General features: G+C 49.2%; 1 protein-coding gene across 1 annotated transcript in view; it reads left to right on the top strand.

The window, feature by feature from the left end:
• Window positions 1-21,741, top strand: part of LOC121584425 (adhesion G-protein coupled receptor V1-like) — a 197,916-nt gene that overhangs the window by 134,550 nt on the left and 41,625 nt on the right. Inside the window, exons 83-84 of the mRNA XM_041900302.2 lie at window positions 795-911; window positions 18,187-18,365. Of these exons, the coding sequence (XP_041756236.2) occupies window positions 795-911; window positions 18,187-18,365 (296 nt within the window). The remainder of the gene's footprint in view (window positions 1-794; window positions 912-18,186; window positions 18,366-21,741) is intronic.

Below are 21,741 nucleotides of genomic sequence, written 5' to 3'. Positions count from 1 at the left end.
GCTCTCTCTCTGCCTCTCTCTCTCTTTCTCATTATTTATCTATTTCTCTCGATCTCTGTCTCTCTCTCTCTTGCTTGTCCCCTTTCTCTCCACCCGAGTTAGGACACTCAATGTCCTCCTTCTCTTTCCCTTCTCACCCTCCCTCTCTCTCTCCATCTCTCCCTCCCTCTCTCCCTCCCTCTCTCCCTTTATCCCTGGTGTTTTGCGCTGGCACAGGGCCGGGTCCCAGACAGTGTTACATAAGCAGAAATATGGGTTGGCAGTGTCCCAAGGGTTAATTAAGCTCTGCCATCAGAGAGCTGGGGGATTTACTGTAGGACACACATACAGGTTCCTGGATGGGTACCCAGGAAGCATTTGTCACTTGTTGTTGTTTATTTTGGTCCTGCCTGCCTTTGCGCATTGTGATGTAACAGGTGTGCAGGATCTCACTAAGGTGTATCTTATACAGTCAGCCGTTTCAAAATACATGCATGATAACACAGCCATAAATCATCCAATTACTAGTCTGCAGGGGGAAAGTGTCAATGGACAAGTGTATTTGTGCCCGTGTTAGGTTTTTCACGTGCAAGAGCTGTATATGTGTGTGTGAGATGGGAGAGGTGGATGTTGTGTAGTAAAGTGCATAGTATGCAGGCAAATGTAATGAGTTATTCGTTTTGTGATGTGTGGTTGTTTGTGCATTAGTGTGTTTCTGTGGGCCTCTTAGATGACACTCTCTCTCTCTCTCTCTTTCTCTCTCTTTGTCTCTCACTCTCTGTCTGTCTATCTGTCTGTCTGTCTGTCTGTTGTAGATCTGTTTCCTGGTGTCTGCATTTCGTGGTCGTGTCTTCTCAGAGGACAGCTGTGCCGTTCTGGGCCTCTTCTCCCACTACTTTCTCCTGAGCCAGTTCTGCTGGATGCTCCTCCAGGTAAGGCCTGCTGCTGCCACCAGGGCTCATCCAGGTAAGACCTGCTGCAGACACCAGGACTCATCCAGGTAAGGCCTGCTGCTGACACCAGGACTCATCCAGGTAAGGCCTGCTGCTGACACCAGGGCTCATCCAGGTAAGGCCTGCTGCTGACACCAGGGCTCATCCAGGTAAGGCCTGCTGCTGACACCAGGGCTCATCCAGGTAAGGCCTGCTGCTGACACCAGGGTTCATCCAGGTAAGGCCTGCTGCTGACACCAGGACTCATCCAGGTAAGGCCTGCTGCTGACACCAGGACTCATCCACGTAAGGCCTGCTGCTGACACCAGGGCTCATCCAGGTAAGACCTTCTGCTGACACCAGGACTCATCCAGGTAAGGCCTGCTGCTGACACCAGGGCTCATCCAGGTAAGGCCTGCTGCTGACACCAGTGTTCATCCAGGTAAGGCCACTCCTGAGTGGCGCAGTGGTCTAAGGCACTGCATCGCAGTGCTAACTGTGCCACTAGAGATCCTGGTTCGAATCCAGGCTCTGTCGCAGCCGGCCGCGACCGGGAGACTCATGGGCGGCGCACAATTGGCCCAGCGTCGTCCAGGGTAGGGGAGGGAATGGCCGGCAGGGATGTAGCTCAGTTGATAGAGCAATGGTGTTTGCAACGCCAGGGTTGTGGGTTCGATTCCCACGGGGGGCCAGTATAAAAAAATATGTATTCACTAACCAGTGGCGGCTCCTGAAAAAATTCTCAGGAGGGGCAATTTTTCTGATGATTTAGGTGACCTACACACATTTAAAAAAAAGATATGTCCAGCAACAACATGAAGACAGGGGCAGCATATAAGTCAATACCAGAAGCATTTATTGACTGATCTCAAAAGTGTTGGCTTACCAGGGTTGGTGGAGCCCTCAGTTTCATCTTTGCCTCGCAAAGCTAACTCAAACACTCCGCAAAACTTCACACACTGGATTAGCCGGCTGAGGATGTGGCGGTTCTTGCTAATGTCGTAGTAAATATATTTGTTATAGTGAATATGGAATATGATATGTTGAGTAAAATGTTGTGCTAAGATCTATTTAGGTCAGGAGCTGGTTATAAGTTCTGTTCCTATCCAATAACAATGGACAAAAGGGTCCTATCTTGTCAGCCTTGTCAGCAGGTGGCCAAGGACAACACCCACGCCATAGGCCTCTCAGTTCTTCCAACTCACGAGTTCTTGCTCTGAGGACACACACACACACAAACACACACACACACACATCATCACTGTTAAACACACACACACACACACACATCATCACTGTTAAACACACACACACACACACACACAAAAATCCCCTCTCTTAGGCTGAACATTTGAAGACAGAGAACCCGACTCAGAGCCAATGCAACAGTGACAGTAGCCTGGAGGTGACCTCGCCCAACTCATCAGGACCAATCAGAAGATCAGAACTACTAGATTGAACCTACTTCATTTATTGCATAAAATGTCTGCACACAATGTTTCGGGGCTCTCTTCAGATAATAATAATAATAATAATAATGCCATTTAGCAGACGCTTTTTATCCAAAGCGACTTACAGTCATGCGTGCATACATTTTTGTGTATGGGTGGTCCCGGGGATCGAACCCACTACCTTGGCGTTACAAGCACCATGCTCTACCAGCTGAGCTACAGAAAGTGGATACTCATTGATGCGCATTGCAATTGTAAAATGTCAACACAATTGGAGACACCACGTCATTTTTGGAGACATGTTATTGACAGTAAACTATTGTAGATGCGACTGCTAACTAAATAAAACATTTTAGCTGGCTAGCTAATCATCTTAGCTAAATGTGGGGCAAACAATTCAGTTATTTACCGTTAATTTGAGGGATTGGGGTGAAAGAAATCGAGTTACATAGTGATACTTTACGATATACTGTATTGACAATATCGCAATATTTTAGCGCTAGTTGGCTGTACCTGCACCAAAACACCATTATTGTTCCTTCATAGCTTGTTCTCAATCTTTTCACATTGGGAGCCAATTAGTTTTCAGCACTTTTATTTCCATGACTGATCAAAACTCGTTCTCATGGCTTTCTGATCCCTCTGCAACAGACATATGGTGCGCAATAAAATCACAGTATCGAATCGCAATACGTATAGAATCATGAGACTCGCAATGCTGATGCATATATCTTATCGTGAGGTTCCTGGCAATTCCCAGGCCAAGTTCATTTGCCACAACAAATCTCTTCGCTAGCAAACGCGATGTCTTCTCCAAAACGACAATGTGTCTCCAGCAATGTTTACTTTTTTGACGTTCTATGGCATCTCCACTTTCCAAGCATATATGACCACATGTAATATTTTGGTACGTGATGCAAATAGTGAACTATGTAGGGCCAGGATGTAAAATATATGTAGCTGCAGCAATTTCTCTTATCTGATATGGTAAGTAATGGGGCTTAATTTATAGCTCCCTAAGAGTTTGACGAATGGGTCCGTGAACGCGATTCCAGATATATTTACCTCTGAATAAACTGCCTTTATTACACCATATCCACATCCAGTAAACTTGTGATTATCAACACTAACCTCATCGTTGTGGCGGCGGACAGCTAGCCTGTATCCCTCGTCATCCAGTTGAGTGAGTGGCAATGTCTTTTTTTCGTTCGTACCAATTTTTTTGGAAAATCCTCGGGTGTAGGACTTTCCGCCTTTAGTAGAAACCTGTTGAATTATTAAATTTGGTCTGGGAGGTCCTAATTGTTTCGTTGCCAATTTATCTTAATTTGTTCGCCGACAAAAAGGAACTTCTTTCAAAGACACAATCGAGTTGGACTGAAGCCTAGCCATTTTGATAGTAGTAGTGAATTGATTGAGGCTGCTACCTGGTCTTTTCTTAGTTACGTTCATTCGTGGTTACGTTATGTATGACGAAAGCGCGTAAGTGCAAGCCCACAGACACCCATAGAGAATGTATTGAAAGCTTTGAAATGTGAAAAAAATAGATTTTACATGACAGGCTATGAGAGACTTCTGGGCGATTTTCAACCTGACTGAAATCGCCCAAAAAACGGGCGGGGCCATTTGAAGCACGACTTTAGCCTGATTTGACATTTAGTGGCTGTCAGATCAGACGTGAACACTGATAACTGCTGTTGCCGTGATATAATTTTTTATAAATTTATTTAAAAAAATTATAATTTTTATTTTATTTTATTTTTTTATAATTGATTAGAAAAAAAATCCCTTCCTTTTCCCGTTTGGCAGTGCGTCGCCCATATCGCCCTATTGAACAAGCCGTCCATGTCACTAACTGTAAGTCGCTCTGGATAAGAGCGTCTGCTAAATGACTTAAATGTAAATGTAAATGCCTACTGCTGACACCAGGACACCTCCAGGTAAGACCTGCTGCTGACACCAGGGCTCATCCAGGTAAGGCCTGCTGCTGACACCAGGACTCATCCAGGTAAGGCCTGCTGCTGACACCAGGACTCATCCAGGTAAGACCTGCTGCTGACACCAGGACTCATCCAGGTAAGGCCTGCTGCTGACACCAGGGCTCATCCAGGTAAGGCCTGCTGCTGACACCAGGGTTCATCCAGGTAAGGCCTGCTGCTGACACCAGGACACCTCCAGGTAAGACCTGCTGCTGACACCAGGGCTCGTCCAGGTAAGGCCTGCTGCTGACACCAGGACTCATCCAGGTAAGGCCTGCTGCTGACACCAGGGCTCATCCAGGTAAGGCCTGCTGCTGACACCAGGACTCATCCAGGTAAGGCCTGCTGCTGACACCAGGGCTCATCCAGGTAAGGCCTGCTGCTGACACCAGGGTTAATCCAGGTAAGGCCTGCTGCTGACACCAGGGCTCATCCAGGTAAGGCCTGCTGCTGACACCAGGACTCATCCAGGTAAGGCCTGCTGCTGACACCAGGGCTCATCCAGGTAAGGCCTGCTGCTGACACCAGGACTCATCCAGGTAAGGCCTGCTGCTGACACCAGGGCCTGTACGTATCATGCTTATTAGAGTCGGAGCGCTGATCTAGGATCAGATCCCACCTGTATACATTTAATCGTCTTCATTGTGATCTGAAAGGCAAAACCAGAGGTGGAAAGAGTACTGAAATATCAAGTACAGGTATTTTGTCGAACCTTGTCGAAATGACCTAATTATCAAGGTCAATGTTTTTATTTTAAAAGTGACTAAATTACTTTTACTCAGTACTTTTCAAATGAGCTACTTTTTAGTTGAGTAGTTTTTAAAATGTCATTGTAGTAACAATACTTCTACAGTGAGGGAAAAAAGTATTTGATCCCCTGCTGATTTTGTACGTTTGCCCACTGACAAAGACATGATCAGTCTATAATTTCAATGGTAGGTTTATTTGAACAGTGAGAGACAGAATAACAACAACAAAATCCAGAAAAATGCATGTCAAAAATGTTATAAATTGATTTGCATTTTAATGAGGGAAATAAGTATTTGACCCCTCTGCAAAACATGACTTAGTACTTGGTGGCAAAACCCTTGTTGGCAATCACAGAGGTCAGACGTTTCTTGTAGTTGGCCACTAGGTTTGCACACATCTCAGGAGGGATTTTGTCCCACTCTTTTTTGCAGATCTTCTCCAAGTCATTAAGGTTTCGAGGCTGACGTTTGGCAACTCAAACCTTCAGCTACCTCCACAGATTTTCTATGGGATTAAGGTCTGGAGACTGGCTAGGCCACTCCAGGACCTTAATGTGCTTCTTCTTGAGCCACTCCTTTGTTGCCTTGGCCGTGTGTTTTGGGTCATTGTCATGCTGGAATACCCATCCACGACTCATTTTCAATGCCCTGGCTGAGGGAAGGAGGTTCTCACCCGAGATTTGACGGTACATGGCCCCGTCCATCGTCCCTTTGATGCGGTGAAGTTGTCCTGTCCCCTTAGCAGAAAAACACCCCCAAAGCATAATGTTTCCACCTCCATGTTTGACGGTGGGGATGGTGTTCTTGGGGTCATAGGCAGCATTCCTCCTCCTCCAAACACAGCGAGTTGAGTTGATGCCAAAGAGCTCGATTTTGGTCTCATCTGACCACAACACTTTCACCCAGTTCTCCTCTGAATCATTCAGATGTTCATTGGCAAACTTCAGACGGCCCTGTATCTATGCTTTCTTTAGCAGGGGGACCTTGCGGGCGCTGCAGGATTTCAGTCCTTCACGGTGTAGTGTGTTACCAATTGTTTTCTTGGTGACTATGGTCCCAGCTGCCTTGAGATCATTGACAAGATCCTCCTGTGTAGTTCTGGGCTGATTCCTCACCGTTCTCATAATCATTGCAACTCCACGAGGTGAGATCTTGCATGGAGCCCCAGGCCGAGGGAGATTGACAGTTATTTTGTGTTTCTTCCATGTTGTCACCTTCTCACTAAGCTGCTTGGCGATGGTCTTGTAGCCCATTCCAGCCTTGTGTAGGTCTACAATTGTCAGAAGGGAACCGATGTGGATGTGGTGGAGGAGTCAGGTGCAGGACACAGAGGTTAAGTCCAACAGATTTTAATAATCCAAAGTCAAATAACACGACCTCGACAAAAACCAGAGGCGAGGGAGAATTACGCAAACACGCGTAAACACTAAACATAAAACAAACAGAGTGCAAACACGTAGCTCCGAACAACATGACAGGGAAAAACAACACACAATAATACTAACACAAAACAAGGAACTTATAGGGCACGCAATCAACACACAATTGGCCACAGGTGGTACAGACAGACAAAAGCAATGGACTGCAGAAACATAGAGCGGTGGCAGCTAGTACTCCGGGGGACGGCGCTCGCCGAAGCCTGCCCGAACCAGGAGGAGGAGCAGTCTCGGCCGAAACCGTGACAGTACCCCCCTTGACGCGCGGCTCCAGCCGTGCGCCGACCCCGGCCTCGGGGACGGCCAGGAGGACGCGGACCCGGGCGCGTGGGATGCCCATGGTGAAACTCAGTCAGGAGGGATGGATCGAGTATGTCCCTCCTGGGCACCCAGCACCGTTCCTCCGGACCGTACCCCTCCCACTCCACGAGATACTGGAGACCACTCATCCGGCGCCTTGAGTCCAAGATGGTCCGGACCCTGTACGCCGGGGCCCCCTCGATGTCCAAAGGGGGCGGAGGGGTCTCTCCTATCTCATCCTCTTGGAGTGGGCCAGCTACCACCGGCCTGAGAAGAGACACATGGAACGAGGGGTTAATATTTTTATACTCTATAGGCAGTTGTAACCTGTAACACACCTCGTTCAATCTTCTCAGGACTTTGAAGGGCCCCACAAACCACCGACCCAGCTTCCGGCAGGGCAGGCGGAGGGGCAGGTTTCGAGTCGAGCCAGACTCGATCTCCCGGTGCATACACCGGTCCCTCACTGCGGTGGCGGTCGGCGCTCACCTTCTGTTGACGGATGGCACGCTGCAGATGGACATGGGCAGCGTCCCCACGTCTCCTCCGAGCGCCGAATCCACTCGTCCACCGCAGGGGCCTCGATCTGGCTCTCGTGCCATGGTGCCAGGACCGGCTGATAACCTAAAACACACTGGAAGGGTGTTAAATTGGTGGAGGAGTGGCGGAGAGAGTTCTGGGCCATCTCTGCCCAGGGGATGAACCTAGACCACTCCTCCGGCCGGTCCCGGCAATAGGACCTCAAAAACCTACCCACATCCTGGTTGACACGTTCCACCTGCCCATTACTCTCTGGGTGGTACCCCGAGGTAAGGCTTACCGAGACCCCCAACCGTTCCATGAACGCCCCCCAAACTCTGGAGGTGAACTGGGGACCTTGGTCAGACACTATATCCTCGGGTACCCCATAGTGCCGGAAAACATGGGTGAATAGGGCCTCAGCGGTTTGTAGGGCAGTAGGGAGACCCGGCATGGGAAGGAGACGACAGGCCTTGGAAAACCGATCCACAACGACCAAAATGGTGGTATTCCCCTGGGAGGGGGGAAGGTCGGTTACGAAATCCACCGATAGGTGGGACCATGGTCGTTGTGGAACGGGCAGGGGATGTAGCTTACCCCTGGGCAAATGTCTAGGCGCCTTACACTGGGCACACACCGAGCAGGAGGAGACATAAACCCTCACATCCCTGGCTAACGTTGGCCACCAGTATTTCATGCTAAGACAGTGCAATGTCCGGCCAATACCTGGATGTCCAGAGGAGGGTGATGTATGAGCCCAATAAATAAGTCAATCACGAATCTCGAGCGGAACGTACGTCCGCCCCCACAGGACACTCGGGGGAGTAGGGTCGGTCACGCAGTGCCCGCTCGATTTCTGAATCGACCTCCCATACCACCGGAGCCACCAAACAAGACTCCGGCAGTATGGAAGTAGGCTCGTTGGACCTCTCCTCTGTGTCATACCGCCGGGACAGGGCATCTGCCTTACCATTCTGGGACCCAGGGATGTATGTGATCTTAAAAACGAACCGGGTTAGGAACATGTTCCACCTAGCCTGACGAGGGTTCAATCTCCTAGCTGCCCGGATGTACTCCAGGTTACGGTGATCCGTCAGAATGAGGAAAGGGTGTTGAGCCCCCTCAAGCCAATGCCTCCACACCTTTAGGGCCTGGACTACGGCTAACAGCTCCCTGTCCCCAACATCATAGTTACTCTCCGCCGAGCTGAGCTTCTTGGAGTAGAACGCACAGGGGCGGAGTTTAGGTGGCGTGCCGGACCGTTGTGATAGAACTGCCCCAATACCGGTCTCGGACGCGTCTACCTCTACTTGGAATGGTAAAGAGGGATCCGGATGCGCCATCACAGGAGCCGAGGTGAACAGGTTCTTTAGTTTGACAAATGCCCTGTCCGCCTCAGCCGACCACTGCAAACGCACCGGATCCCCCTTTAGCAGGGACGTAATGGGAGCTGCAACCTGTCCAAAACCCCGAATAAACCTCCGGTAGTAATTAGCAAAACCCAAGAACTGCTGCACCTCTTTTACAGTGGTTGGAGTTTGCCAATTACGCACAGCCGATACCCGGTCTACCTCTATCTCCACGCCAGACGCGGACAACCGATAACCCAAAAAGGAGACGGACTCCTGGAAGAACAGGCATTTCTCTGCCTTGACATACAAGTCATGCTCCAACAATCGTCTCAACAATCGGTGCACCTGGGCTACATGCTCGGCTCGTGTAGAAGAATACACTAGGATGTCGTCGATGTACACCACTACACCCTGCCCATGCATGTCCCGGAAAATCTCGTCAACAAAGGATTGGAAGACTGAAGGAGCATTCATTAACCCGTATGGCATGACGAGATACTCGTAATGACCTGAGGTGGTGCTAAATGCTGTTTTCCATTCATCCCCCTCCCTAATGCGCACCAGATTGTACGCGCTCCTGAGATCCAACTTTGTGAAGAACCGCGCTCCGCGTAATGACTCCGTCATCGTCGCAATCAGTGGAAGTGGGTAACTGTATTTCACTGTGATCTGATTGAGACTACGGTAATCAATACACGGGCGCAATCCCCCGTCCTTCTTCTTCACAAAGAAGAAACTCGAGGAGACCGGAGAAGTGGAGGACCGTATGTATCCCTGTGCCAAGGACTCGGCTATGTAAGTCTCCATAGCCGTAGTTTCCTCTTGAGACAGGGGATACACATGACTCCGGGGAAGAGCTGCTCCTGTCTGGAGATTTATCGCACAGTCCCCCTGTCTATGAGGAGGTAGCCGTGTTGCCCTCGATTTGCTAAACACGAGTGCTAAATCCTCATACTCGGGAGGAATGCGCAGTGCAGGCACTTGGTTCGGACTCTCTACCGAGGTCGCCCCTATGGAAACACCTAGACATCTCCCTACACACTGGGCAGACCACTCCATAAGAGCCCTCTGTTGCCACGCTATGGTAGGATCATGGGTGCTTAACCAGGGAAGGCCCAACACCACTGGGTACGCAGGAGAGTCAATCAGATAGAACTGAATGATTTCCTCATGACCCCCTGCGTCGTCATCGTCAGCGGTGCTGTGACATCCCTGATCAGACCCGACCCCAACGGCCGGCTGTCTAATGCGTGGACAGGAATGGAACTTCTACCGGCCGAAGGGGGAATTCCTAACCTAGCACAAAATGCCCGATCAATAAAGTTCCCAGCTGCGCCTGAATCTACTAGCGCCTTATGCTGGGAATGAGGTGCCACCTGTGGAAATCTCACAGGAATACTCATGTGACCAACAGAGAGCTCTGGGTAAGTGGGGGCGCCTACTCACCTGAAATGACTCCCCAGTGCGTGGCCTGCTGTCACCTCTCCCAGGAGACCCTCCCCAGCACCTGGCCGCGGTGTGTCCTCCACGACCACAGGTGGTGCAGGGATGGCCTCCCTCGGGTTCCCTCTCCTCCTCTCTCTAGCACCAGCACCTCCGAGCTCCATAGGAATCGGCTCGGAGGTGCTGGAGGGTGGAATGGACGACCCCCACTCGGGACGTCCGCGGGTAGCCAGCAGGGTGTCTAGACGGATGGAGATGTCCACCAGCTGGTCGAACGACAGGTTGGTGTCCCTGCAGGCCATCTCACGACGAACGTCCTCTCGTAGGCTACACCGGTAGTGGTCGATGAGGGCCCTCTCATTCCACCCCGCATCCGCTGCTAGTGTCCGGAACTCCAGTGCGAACTCCTGTGCGCTCCTCTTCCCCTGTCGGAGGTGGAATAGACGCTCTCCCGCCGCTTTCCCCTCAGGTGGATGATCGAAGACAGTCCTGAAGCGGCGGGAAAACTCTGCGTAGGTGATGGTTGCGGCGTCTATTCCCTCCATTCGGCGTTGGCCCACTCCAACGCCTTGCCGGAGAGACAGGAGATGAGGGCGGAGACGCTCTCGTATCCCGAGGGCGCCGGGTGTATAGTGGCAAGGTAAAGTTCTACCTGTAGGAGGAAGCCCTGACACCCGGCTGCAGAACCGTCATATGCCCTCGGGAGCGAGAGCCGAATGCCACTGGGTTCCGGTGCTGAGAGAGGAGGACTGGCCGTTGGTGCTGGGATGGTGTGAGAAGGCGTGGGCACCTCCCGATTCATCAAACGGCGCAGTGTGTTGGACACCTCGTCCATGGCGGCCCCGAGTTGCCGGATCATGGTGTCCTGGTAATTGATCCGGTATTCCAGGGATTCGGGTGCCGCCGCTGTTCCTGCTGACTCCATGATGGTGTGTTGTTCTGTCAGAAGGGAACCGATGTGGATGTGGTGGAGGAGTCAGATGCAGGACACAGAGGTTAAGTCCAACAGATTTTAATAATCCAAAGTCAAATAACACGACCTCGACAAAAACCAGAGGCGAGGGAGAATTACGCAAACACGCGTAAACACTAAACATAAAACAAACAGAGTGCAAACACGTAGCTCCGAACAACATGACAGGGAAAAACAACACACAATAATACTAACACAAAACAAGGAACTTATAGGGCACGCAATCAACACACAATTGGCCACAGGTGGTACAGACAGACAAAAGCAATGGACTGCAGAAACATAGAGCGGTGGCAGCTAGTACTCCGGGGACGGCGCTCGCCGAAGCCTGCCCGAACCAGGAGGAGGAGCAGTCTCGGCCGAAACCGTGACAACAATCTTGTCCCTGACATCCTTGGAGAGCTCTTTGGTCTTGGCCATGGTGGAGAGTTTGGAATCTGATTGATTGATTGCTTCTGTGGACAGGTGTCTTTTATACAGGTAACAACCTGAGATTAGGAGCACTCCCTTTAAGAGTGTGCTCCTAATCTCAGCTCGTTACCTGTACAAAAGACACCTGGGAGCCAGAAATCTTTCTGATTGAGAGGGGGTCAAATACTTATTTCCCTCATTAAAATGCAAATCAATATATAACATTTTTGACATGCATTTTTCTGCATTTTTTTGTTGTTATTCTGTCTCTCACTGTTCAAATAAACCTACCATTAAAATTATAGACTGATCATTTCTTTGTCAGTGGGCAAACATACAACATCAGCAGGGGATCAAAAACTTTCTTCCCTCACTGTAGAAGTATTGTTACTACAATGACATTTTAAAAACTACTCAACTAAAAAGTAGCTCATTTGAAAAGTACTGAGTAAAAGTAATTTAGTCACTTTTAAAATAAAAACATTGACCTTGATAATTAGGTCATTTCGACACGGTTACCTGAACGTGTTAGACATTATATTTTCCATGCAATAAATTGAAAAGTAAGTGAGGAAATATATATACAGGATGAACTAAGTACATGTATTGTATTGGTAAATTCAGACCATCATCAGGCAATCATTTTGTATGATATTCTGTGTAGGAAAGAATATCATAATTGATTTAGTCTGATTTAGTGCCTGGTCTTGTCCACTCTGTTCTGATGAGTCCTGAGAGCAACAGTTTCATTTACATTTTAGTTATTTAGCGGACGCTTTTATCCAGAGCAACTTACAGTTAGTGCAATCATCTTAAGATAGCTAGGTGGGACAACCACATATCACAGTCAGAGTAAGGACATTTTTCCTCAAAGTACACTACCAGTCAATAGTTTTAGAACACCTACTCATTCAAGGGTTTTTCTTTATCTTTACTATTTTCTACATTGTAGAATAATAGTGAAGACATCAAAACTATGAAATAACATATATGGAATCATGTAGTAACCAAAAAAGTGTTAAACAAATCAAAATATATTTTATATTTGAGATTCTTCAAAGTAGCCACCCTTTGCCGTGATGACAGCTTTGCACACTCTTGGCATTCTCTCAACCAGCTTCATGAGGTAGTCACCTGGAATGCATTTAAATTAACAGGTGTGCCTTGTTAAAAGTTAATTTGTCGAATTTCTTGTGTTGTGACAAGGTAGGGGTGGTATACAGAAGATAGCCCTATTTGGTAGAAAACCAAGTCCATATTATGGTAAGAACAGCTCAAATAAACAAAGAGAAATCATTACTTTAAGACAGGTCAGTCAATCCGTAAAATTTCAAGAACTTTAGCAAAAACCATCAAGTGCTATGATGAAACTGGCTCTCATGAGGACTGCCACAGGAAAGGAAGACCCAGAGTTACCTCTGCTGCAGAGGATCATTTCATCAGAGTTAACTGCACCTCAGATTGCAGCCCAAATAAATGCTTCACAGAGTTCAAGTAACAGACACATCTCAACATCAACTGTTCAGAGGAGACTGTGTGAATCAGGCCTTCATAGTCAAATTGCTGCAAAGAAACCACTACAAAAGGACACCAATAATAAGAAGAGACTTCCTTGGGCCAAGAAATATGAGCAATGGACATAAGACCGGTGGAAATGTGTCCTTTGGTCTGATGAGTCCAAATTGGAGATTTTTTGGTCCCAACCGCCGTGTCTTTGTGAGACGCAGAGTAGGTGAACTGATTATTTCCACATGTGTGGTTCCCACCGTGAAGCATGGAGGAGGAGGTGTGATGGTGTGGGTGGGCTTTGCTGGTGACACTGTCGGTGATTTATTTAGAATTCAAGGCACACACCAGCATGACTACCACAGCATTCTGCAGTGATATGCCATCCCATCTGGTTTGCACTTAGTGGGACTATCATTTGTTTTTCAACAGTACAATGATCCAACACACCTCAAGGCTGTGTAAGGGCTATTTGACCAAGAAGGAGAGTGATGGAGTGCTGCATCAGATGACCTGGTATCCACAATCACCCGACCTCAACCCAATTGAGATGGTTTGGGATGAGTTGGACCACAGAGTGAAGGAAAAGCAGCCAACAAGTGCTCAGCATATGTGGGAATTGCTTCAAGACTGTTGGAAAAGCATTCCTCATGAAGCTGGTTGAGAGAATGCCAAAAGTGTGCAAAGCTGTCATCAAGGCAAAGGGTGGCTACGTTGAAGAATCAAAAATATATTTTGATTTGTTTAACACTTTTTTTGGTTACTACATGATTCCATATGTGTTATTTAATAGTTTTGATGTCTTCACTATTATTCTACAATGTAGAAAATAGTAAAAATAAAGAAAAACCCTTGAATGAGTAGGTGTGTCCAATCTTTTGACTGGTACTGTAGCCATCAGCAAAGTCAGAACTAGAAAGGGAAAAAATTGTGAAGTGCGAGTGTTAGTTCATTCAGATTTTTTTTTATTATGTTTTATTTAGGGGGAGGGGTGCTGTTGGATTATTTAAGACACTCTTGGAAGAGGTAGGGTTTCAGATGTTTTCGGAAGATGGGGAGGGACTCTGCTGTCCTGGCTTCAGGTGGAAGCTGGTTCCACGATGGGGGTGCCAGGACAGAGAAGAGCTTAGACTGGGCTGAGCGGGAGCTGTCCTCATGTAGGGGTGGGAGGGCCAAGAGACCAGAGGTGGCAGAACGGAGTGCTCGGGTTGGGGTGTAGGGTTTGAGCATAGCCTGAAGGTAGGGAGGGGCTCTTGCTGCTCCGAAGGCAAGTACCATGGTCTTGTAGTTGATGCGAGCATTGACTGGAAGCCAGTGGAGTGTGCGGAGGAGCGGGGTGACATGGGAGAGCTTGGGAAGGTTGGACACCAGGCTGGCTGCAGCGTTCTGGATAAGTTGCAGGGGTTTGATGGCACAAGTGGGGAGCCCAGCCAACAGTGAGTTGTAGTAGTCCAGACGGTAGATGACAAGTGCCTGGATTAGGACCTGCGCCATTTCCTGTGTGAGGTAGGGTCATACTCTACGGATGTTGTAGAGCATGAACCTGCAGGAGTGAGCTACTGCTTTGATGTTTGCAAAGAACGACAGGGTGTTGTCCAGTGTCACACCAAGGTTCTTTGCACTCTGGGAGGGGGACACCGTGAAGTTGTTAACCGTGATGGAGATGTCTTTGAGTGGCAAGCCGTCCCTGGGAGTAAGAGCAGCTCCGTTTTGTCAAGGATGAGCTTGAGGTGGCGGGCCGACATCCAAGCTGAGATATCTGCCAGGCACGCAGAGATGCCATTCGCCAACTGGGTGTCAGAAGGGGGGAAGGAGAAAAGTAGTTGAGTGTCATCCATATAGCAATGTTAGGAGAGACCATGTGACAATATGACGGAGCCGAGTGACTTGGTGTATAGAGAGAAGAGGAGAGGGCCTAGAAGCGAGCCTTGGGGGACACCAGTAGTGAGAGCATGTGGTGCAGACACAGATCCTCTCCACGTCCATTTATACAACCGTATCTAGCGGCTGACGTAACCCTGGTTCTTTGAACCAAACGCGAATGGTGTTACGACCTCTAGTTTGGGAAACGATGGCATAGGTGATTTGTTGCGATTTTTGTGGGACTGGAAAAAAATGCCTGGAACTTAAAATAACGTTATTAATCGGTTCCCATGCTTTTAAAATAACGGTTCTGTTCCGTAACAGTATAGATCACTTTAGTTCCTGGTTCTGACTCTTTTCCTCCAATAATTTCATTATTTTCCGTTGTTTTATTCTGTTCCCTGAATCGATTCCAACCCCTGCTTCTCGTCAGCTGTTACTCCCGCCCCGCCGGAAGGTACAAAAGTAACGTTGTGGTAGTTCTGTTCTCGATCTATTTAATTTCAACTCAATTACCCTAAATATTTTAATGCGGCCAGGAATTCTCCTTGGACACCGCTTAAAAAAAAAAAATCTTTACTTTCCTCTCTTTCGAGACCTGTCGCTGAAAGTTCTTTTTTTAAATCTTCCAACTATCATCGTTAACTTTTGTGAACAAATGTTTCGGCATCACTGTGCCTTCCCCTGGCTCTGTGGACATGTCCCTACTCCCTTCCATATACTCCATACTATTGATCAGAGGGGTACCCCCCTCTCTTTGAGTCGGCAAGTATCAGCTTTTTTCTAAGTGGCATTTGTGGGGGCGCCTGCCAGGAGGCTTTCGCAGACCCTGCATATTGCACTAATCAAGCCTTGAGTCAATGGTGTGGTGAAGCGCTGCAATGGGGGAATACAGGTTGGCCTCTTGCCAGAACACAACAGCCTGTAATTGAATCAGCCAGGCTATGAGTCCTTACGCTGAGCACCTTAGATAGAGATGTCCTCCCAGAACTGTCTTTCTGAATCGTAGGACTCCACAACAGTACGTAACGGCAAACCAACACCTGGCAAAGCCTCATCCAGCTTACCCGGAGCAATGGAACAGCACAGCACAAACTCCTAATGCAATTATTCGCACAGCTAGCTATCACTGGTGGAGCTCAATTAAAGTGCCACTCTGTTAGCTGTCTAATATAATGCGTTACACAACAGTCTCTCTCTCTCTCTCTCTCTCTCTCTCTCTCTCTCTCTCTCTCTCCAACTCTCTATCTTTATCAATTCAATTCAATTGAAGGGCTTTATTGGCATGGGAAACGTATGTTAACATTGCCAAAGCAAGTGAAGTAGATAGTTAACAAAAGTGAAATAAACAATAAATCTCTCTCTCTCTCTCTCTCTCTCTCTCTCTCTCTCTCTCTCTCTCTCTCTCTCTCTCTCTCTCTCTCTCTATCTCTAACTCTCTCTCTTTATATCTCTCTCTCTCCCTTTCTAGCTGTCTCTCTCCCTCCAACTCTTTCTCTTTATGTCTCTCTCTCTCCCTCTCTGCCACTGATGATGCAACACCCAGAGGATGATAATGATTATGGAAGCAGAGGGTTTTGGGAAGGAGATGGTGGTTTTATGTGACTTGTGTTTGACCCCATGTCCACCTGATCACAAAGAACTCATCAGCTCATAAATGGAATGGAATCAAATCATGTGGAATGTTCTGTTGTCCTTTTACTGTGTAATCCTTACTTCAAGCATTGTACAAAATGCACATTCCTATTCATTCCTATGGCTCTTCTGCTGATAACCACCTGTTGCTCTTCTTCTTCCTCCCTACCCTCTCCTCCCTACCCTACCCTCTCCTCCCTACCCTCTCCTCTTCTCTACCCTCTCCTCCTCCCCCCCCCACCCTCTCCTCCACCCCCTCTCCTCCTCCCTACCCTCTCCTCCACCCCTCTCCTCCTCCCTACACTCTCCTCCACCCCTCTCCTCCTCCCCCCTCCTCCTCCACCTTCCTCCACCCTACCCTTTCCTCCACCTCTCCTCCTCCCCTCTCCTCCTCCTTACCCTCTCCTCCACCCCTCTCCTCCTCCCTACCCTCTCCTCCACCCCTCTCCTCCTCCTTACCCTCTCCTCCACCCCTCTCCTCCTCCCCTCTCCTCCTCCCTACCCTCTCCTCCACCCCTCTCCTCCTCCCTACCCTCTCCTCCTCCCTACCCTCTCCTCCTCCCTACCCTCTCCTCCACCCCTCTCCTCTCCTCCACCCCCCTCCTCCTCCCTACCCTCTCCTCCACCCCTCTCCTCCCTACCCTCTCTTCCTCCCCTCTCCTCCACCCCTCTCCTCCTCCCTACCCTCTCCTCCACCCCCTCTCCTCTCCTCCACCCCTCTCCTCCACCCTCTCCTCCTCCCTACCCTCTCCTCCACCCTCTCCTCCTCCCTACCCTCTCCTCCTCCCTACCCTCTCCTCCACCCCCTCTCCTCCACCCCTCTCCTCCTCCCCTTTCCTCTCCTCCACCTCTCTCCTCCTCCCTACCCTCTCCTCCACCCCTCTCCTCCACCCCTCCTCCTCCCTACCCTCTCCTCCACCCCTCTCCTCCACCCCCTCCTCCTCCCTACCCTCTCCTCCACCCCTCTCCTCCTCCCCTTTCCTCTCCTCCACCCCTCGCCTCCTCCCTACCCTCTCCTCCACCCCCTCTCCTCCACCCCCTCCTCCTCCCCTCTCCTCCACCCCTCTCCTCCACCCCCTCCTCCTCCCCTCTCCTCCACCCCTCTCCTCCACCCCTCTCCTCTCCTCCACCCCTCTCCTCCACCCCCCTCCTCCTCCCTACCCTCTCCTCCACCCCTCTCCTCCACCCCTCTCCTCCTCCCTTCTCCTCCACCCCTCTCTCCTCTCCTCCACCCCTGTCCTCCTACCTACCCTCTCCTCCACCCCTCTCCTCCTCCCTACCCTCTCCTCCACCCCTCTCCTCCACCCCTCTCGTCCTCCCTACCCTCTCCTCCACCCCTCTCGTCCTCCCTACCCTCTCCTCTCCTCCACCCCTCTCCTCCTCCCTACCCTCTCCTCCACCCCTCTTCTCCTCCCTACCCTCTCCTCCACCCCTCTTCTCCACCCCCTCCTCCTCCCTACCCTCTCCTACACCCCTCTCCTCCTCCCCCCTCCTCCTCCCTACCCTCTTCTCCACACCTCTCTTCCTGTCCTCCCCATCCCTCTCTTCCTGTCCTCCCCACCCCCCTCTTCCTTTCCTCCCCACCCCCCTCTTCCTCTATTCCCCACCCCTCTCTTTCTCCTCCCCACCCCTCTCTTACAATACTCCCCACCCCTCAGGCGGTGAACTTCTGGCAGGTGTTGGTGATGAACGATGAGCACACAGAGAGACGTTACCTAGTCTACTTCCTGCTGGGCTGGGGACTTCCTGCTCTGGTCATCATCATCCTGGTCATCGTTCTGCTGGGGGGCTTTGGCTGGACCATACACAGTGTCTACGGCCTGGTGCATGGGGATTTGTGAGTGAAGGAAACACACACAGGAGCACTCAGGAGTACACAAGCGCACCCCCCCACCCTCCCCCCACCCCCCACCCCCTCCACACACACACACACACCCACACCCACACACACACACACATATATAAACATACAGGAGCACTCAGGAGTACACACACACACACTCACCAGAGCGCACACACACTTGGTGAGAGTGAAAGGGAAATATCCACATGCTTTGTACAACACAAACACAAATTATATACACACACAGTACTTAACCCGGTGCCTGATGTAATATAGATAACACACACACACACACACACGCAAACACACACACACACAGATGTTACGCCTCGAACAGACCGACAGCATCATTGCATTTTGGTACACCAGAAGTACCTTCATTTCTGTGTGGTTCTGTGTGGTGGATAAATCCAACGCATGCATCAAATTGTATGCTTAGACTTGACAAAAATAGAAAGCAAAAGGTGAATGCTGAACTTTTGTTGCACACATATCCACTAAAATGTTGGATTAAATAATTTAAAAAAGTTTGACTGCAGAATTTATTACGTAGTATTTTATGCAATGACGTTGTCGGTCTGATCGAGGAGTCAGGCTTTGTTAGAGTACTGTTTGTCTCATGTGTGGGCTGTAGCTTATATTCACGGCCTTGCATGTGTTCTGTGTAATGACCTATCTTTACTATCTACTTTCTCATCTGTGTTGTCTTTTATCTTTGTCCTGTGTCCTGATTTGCTCTCTCCTGGCTATATAGGTTCTGATTGGTTCATGGTTCTCCCACTTCCTACTTTCCTCCACTGCTCCAGTCCCGCACCCTCTTGGCTGTCTGTGGCATTCATGACATTTGTCACCCTGTTTGAACCTCTCTCCCTTTCCTCTGTCTCTCCTTCTCTTCATCCCTTCTTTTCTCAATGTTATCCGGTGTGTGCCTGGCCCACTGACAAGGGATGAGATTCTTTGCCAGTTTTCATATATCTTTAAAGTATGGTTTATGTTACAGCTGTGCTAACGGAAAAACATTGGAGACTTTGATTTTAATGCTTAACATAGTACTTTGATTACATTACAGTAATACTATGTTTACTCATGATTACACCACATCCTTACAACATGATATCAATCTGCATGTTGTGTATAGGAAGTCAGGAAATTGGTATCACTATACTGTAAAAAATATTTGTATCTAGTTTAAACTAATTATTATTAAGTAACTGGTTCCACAGCTTTTTTTTGTTTAGTCAACTTTTCAACCAGTTTTACCTGAACTTAACATTTTTAGTTGGCCCAAACTTCGCTCCAACTTGAGAAAACGTAGGCAAAAATTCAGTCAACTTAAAATGTTTGCTCAACTTGTTGCGTCCCAACAATCTCTCCTTCTCCCTGAACTGTACACTCGTTCTCTGTTTCCCATTAATATAAAAGCATTGGATTGGTGTAAGCATGGTCTACATTTTACATTTTAGTCATTTAGCTCTTATCCAGATCGACTTACAGTTAGTGAGTGCATAAAATGTCATACTGGTCCACCGTGGGAATCGAACACACAACCCTGGCGTTGCAAGCGCCATGCTCTACCAACTGAGCTACACGGGACTACGTTTAGAGTGAGTTTCCATAGACCAGTCATTTCCTTTCAAATCTATGAAGGGAAGTGAACAAGTGTACACTTCGGTAGAAAGGAGAGATTATTAGAACGCAACCCAGAAGTTCCAGGACCAACACCTCCCACAAGGACATACAGACACCACAGGACCAACACCTCCCACAAGGACATACACATACACATACCACAGGACCAACACCTCCCACAAGGACATACAGACACCACAGGACCAACACCTCCCACAAGGACATACACATACCACAGGACCAACACCTCCCACAAGGACATACAGACACCACAGGACCAACACCTCCCACAAGGACATACACATACCACAGGACCAACACCTCCCACAAGGACATACAGACACCACAGGACCAACACCTCCCACAAGGATATACACATACCACAGGACCAACACCTCCCACAAGGACATACACATACCACAGGACCAACACCTCCCACAAGGACATACAGACACCACAGGACCAACACCTCCCACAAGGACATACAGACACCACAGGACCAACACCTCCCACAAGGACATACAGACACCACAGGATCAACACCTCCCACAAGGACATACAGACACCACAGGACCAACACCTCCAAAAAGGACATACAGACACCACAGGACCAACACCTCCCACAAGGACATACAGACACCACAGGACCAACACCTCCCACAAGGACATACACATACCACAGGACCAACACCTCCCACAAGGACATACAGACACCACAGGACCAACACCTCCCACAAGGACATACAGACACCACAGGACCAACACCTCCCACAAGGACATACAGACACCACAGGATCAACACCTCCCACAAGGACATACAGACACCACAGGACCAACACCTCCCACAAGGACATACAGACACCACAGGACCAACACCTCCCACAAGGACATACAGACACCACAGGATCAACACCTCCCACAAGGACATACAGACACCACAGGACCAACACCTCCCACAAGGACATACAGACACCACAGGACCAACACCTCCCACAAGGACATACACATACCACAGGACCAACACCTCCCACAAGGACATACAGACACCACAGGACCAACACCTCCCACAAGGACATACAGACACCACAGGACCAACACCTCCCACAAGGACATACAGACACCACAGGACCAACACCTCCCACAAGGACATACAGACACCACAGGACCAACACCTCCCACAAGGACATACAGACACCACAGGACCAACACCTCCCACAAGGACATACACATACCACAGGACCAACACCTCCCACAAGGACATACAGACACCACAGGACCAACACCTCCCACAAGGACATACAGACACCACAGGACCAACACCTCCCACAAGGACATACAGACACCACAGGATCAACACCTCCCACAAGGACATACAGACACCACAGGACCAACACCTCCCACAAGGACATACACATACCACAGGACCAACACCTCCCACAAGGACATACAGACACCACAGGACCAACACCTCCCACAAGGACATACACATACCACAGGACCAACACCTCCCACAAGGACATACAGACACCACAGGACCAACACCTCCCACAAGGACATACAGACACCACAGGACCAACACCTCCCACAAGGACATACAGACACCACAGGACCAACGCCTCCCACAAGGACATACAGGACCAACAACCACATGTCTGTTTACACTTCCTCAAGCAGGAAAAACATGATGCAGTACTGTATTATTATTGTTGTTATTATTTGACATACTTCACATTCTACTATG

Source organism: Coregonus clupeaformis, chromosome 16 (assembly GCF_020615455.1).
Source record: "Coregonus clupeaformis isolate EN_2021a chromosome 16, ASM2061545v1, whole genome shotgun sequence".
Lineage (NCBI taxonomy): Eukaryota > Metazoa > Chordata > Actinopteri > Salmoniformes > Salmonidae > Coregonus > Coregonus clupeaformis.
The sequence above is the reverse complement of the archived record's forward strand: the minus strand, read 5'-3'. Positions and strand labels throughout refer to the sequence as shown.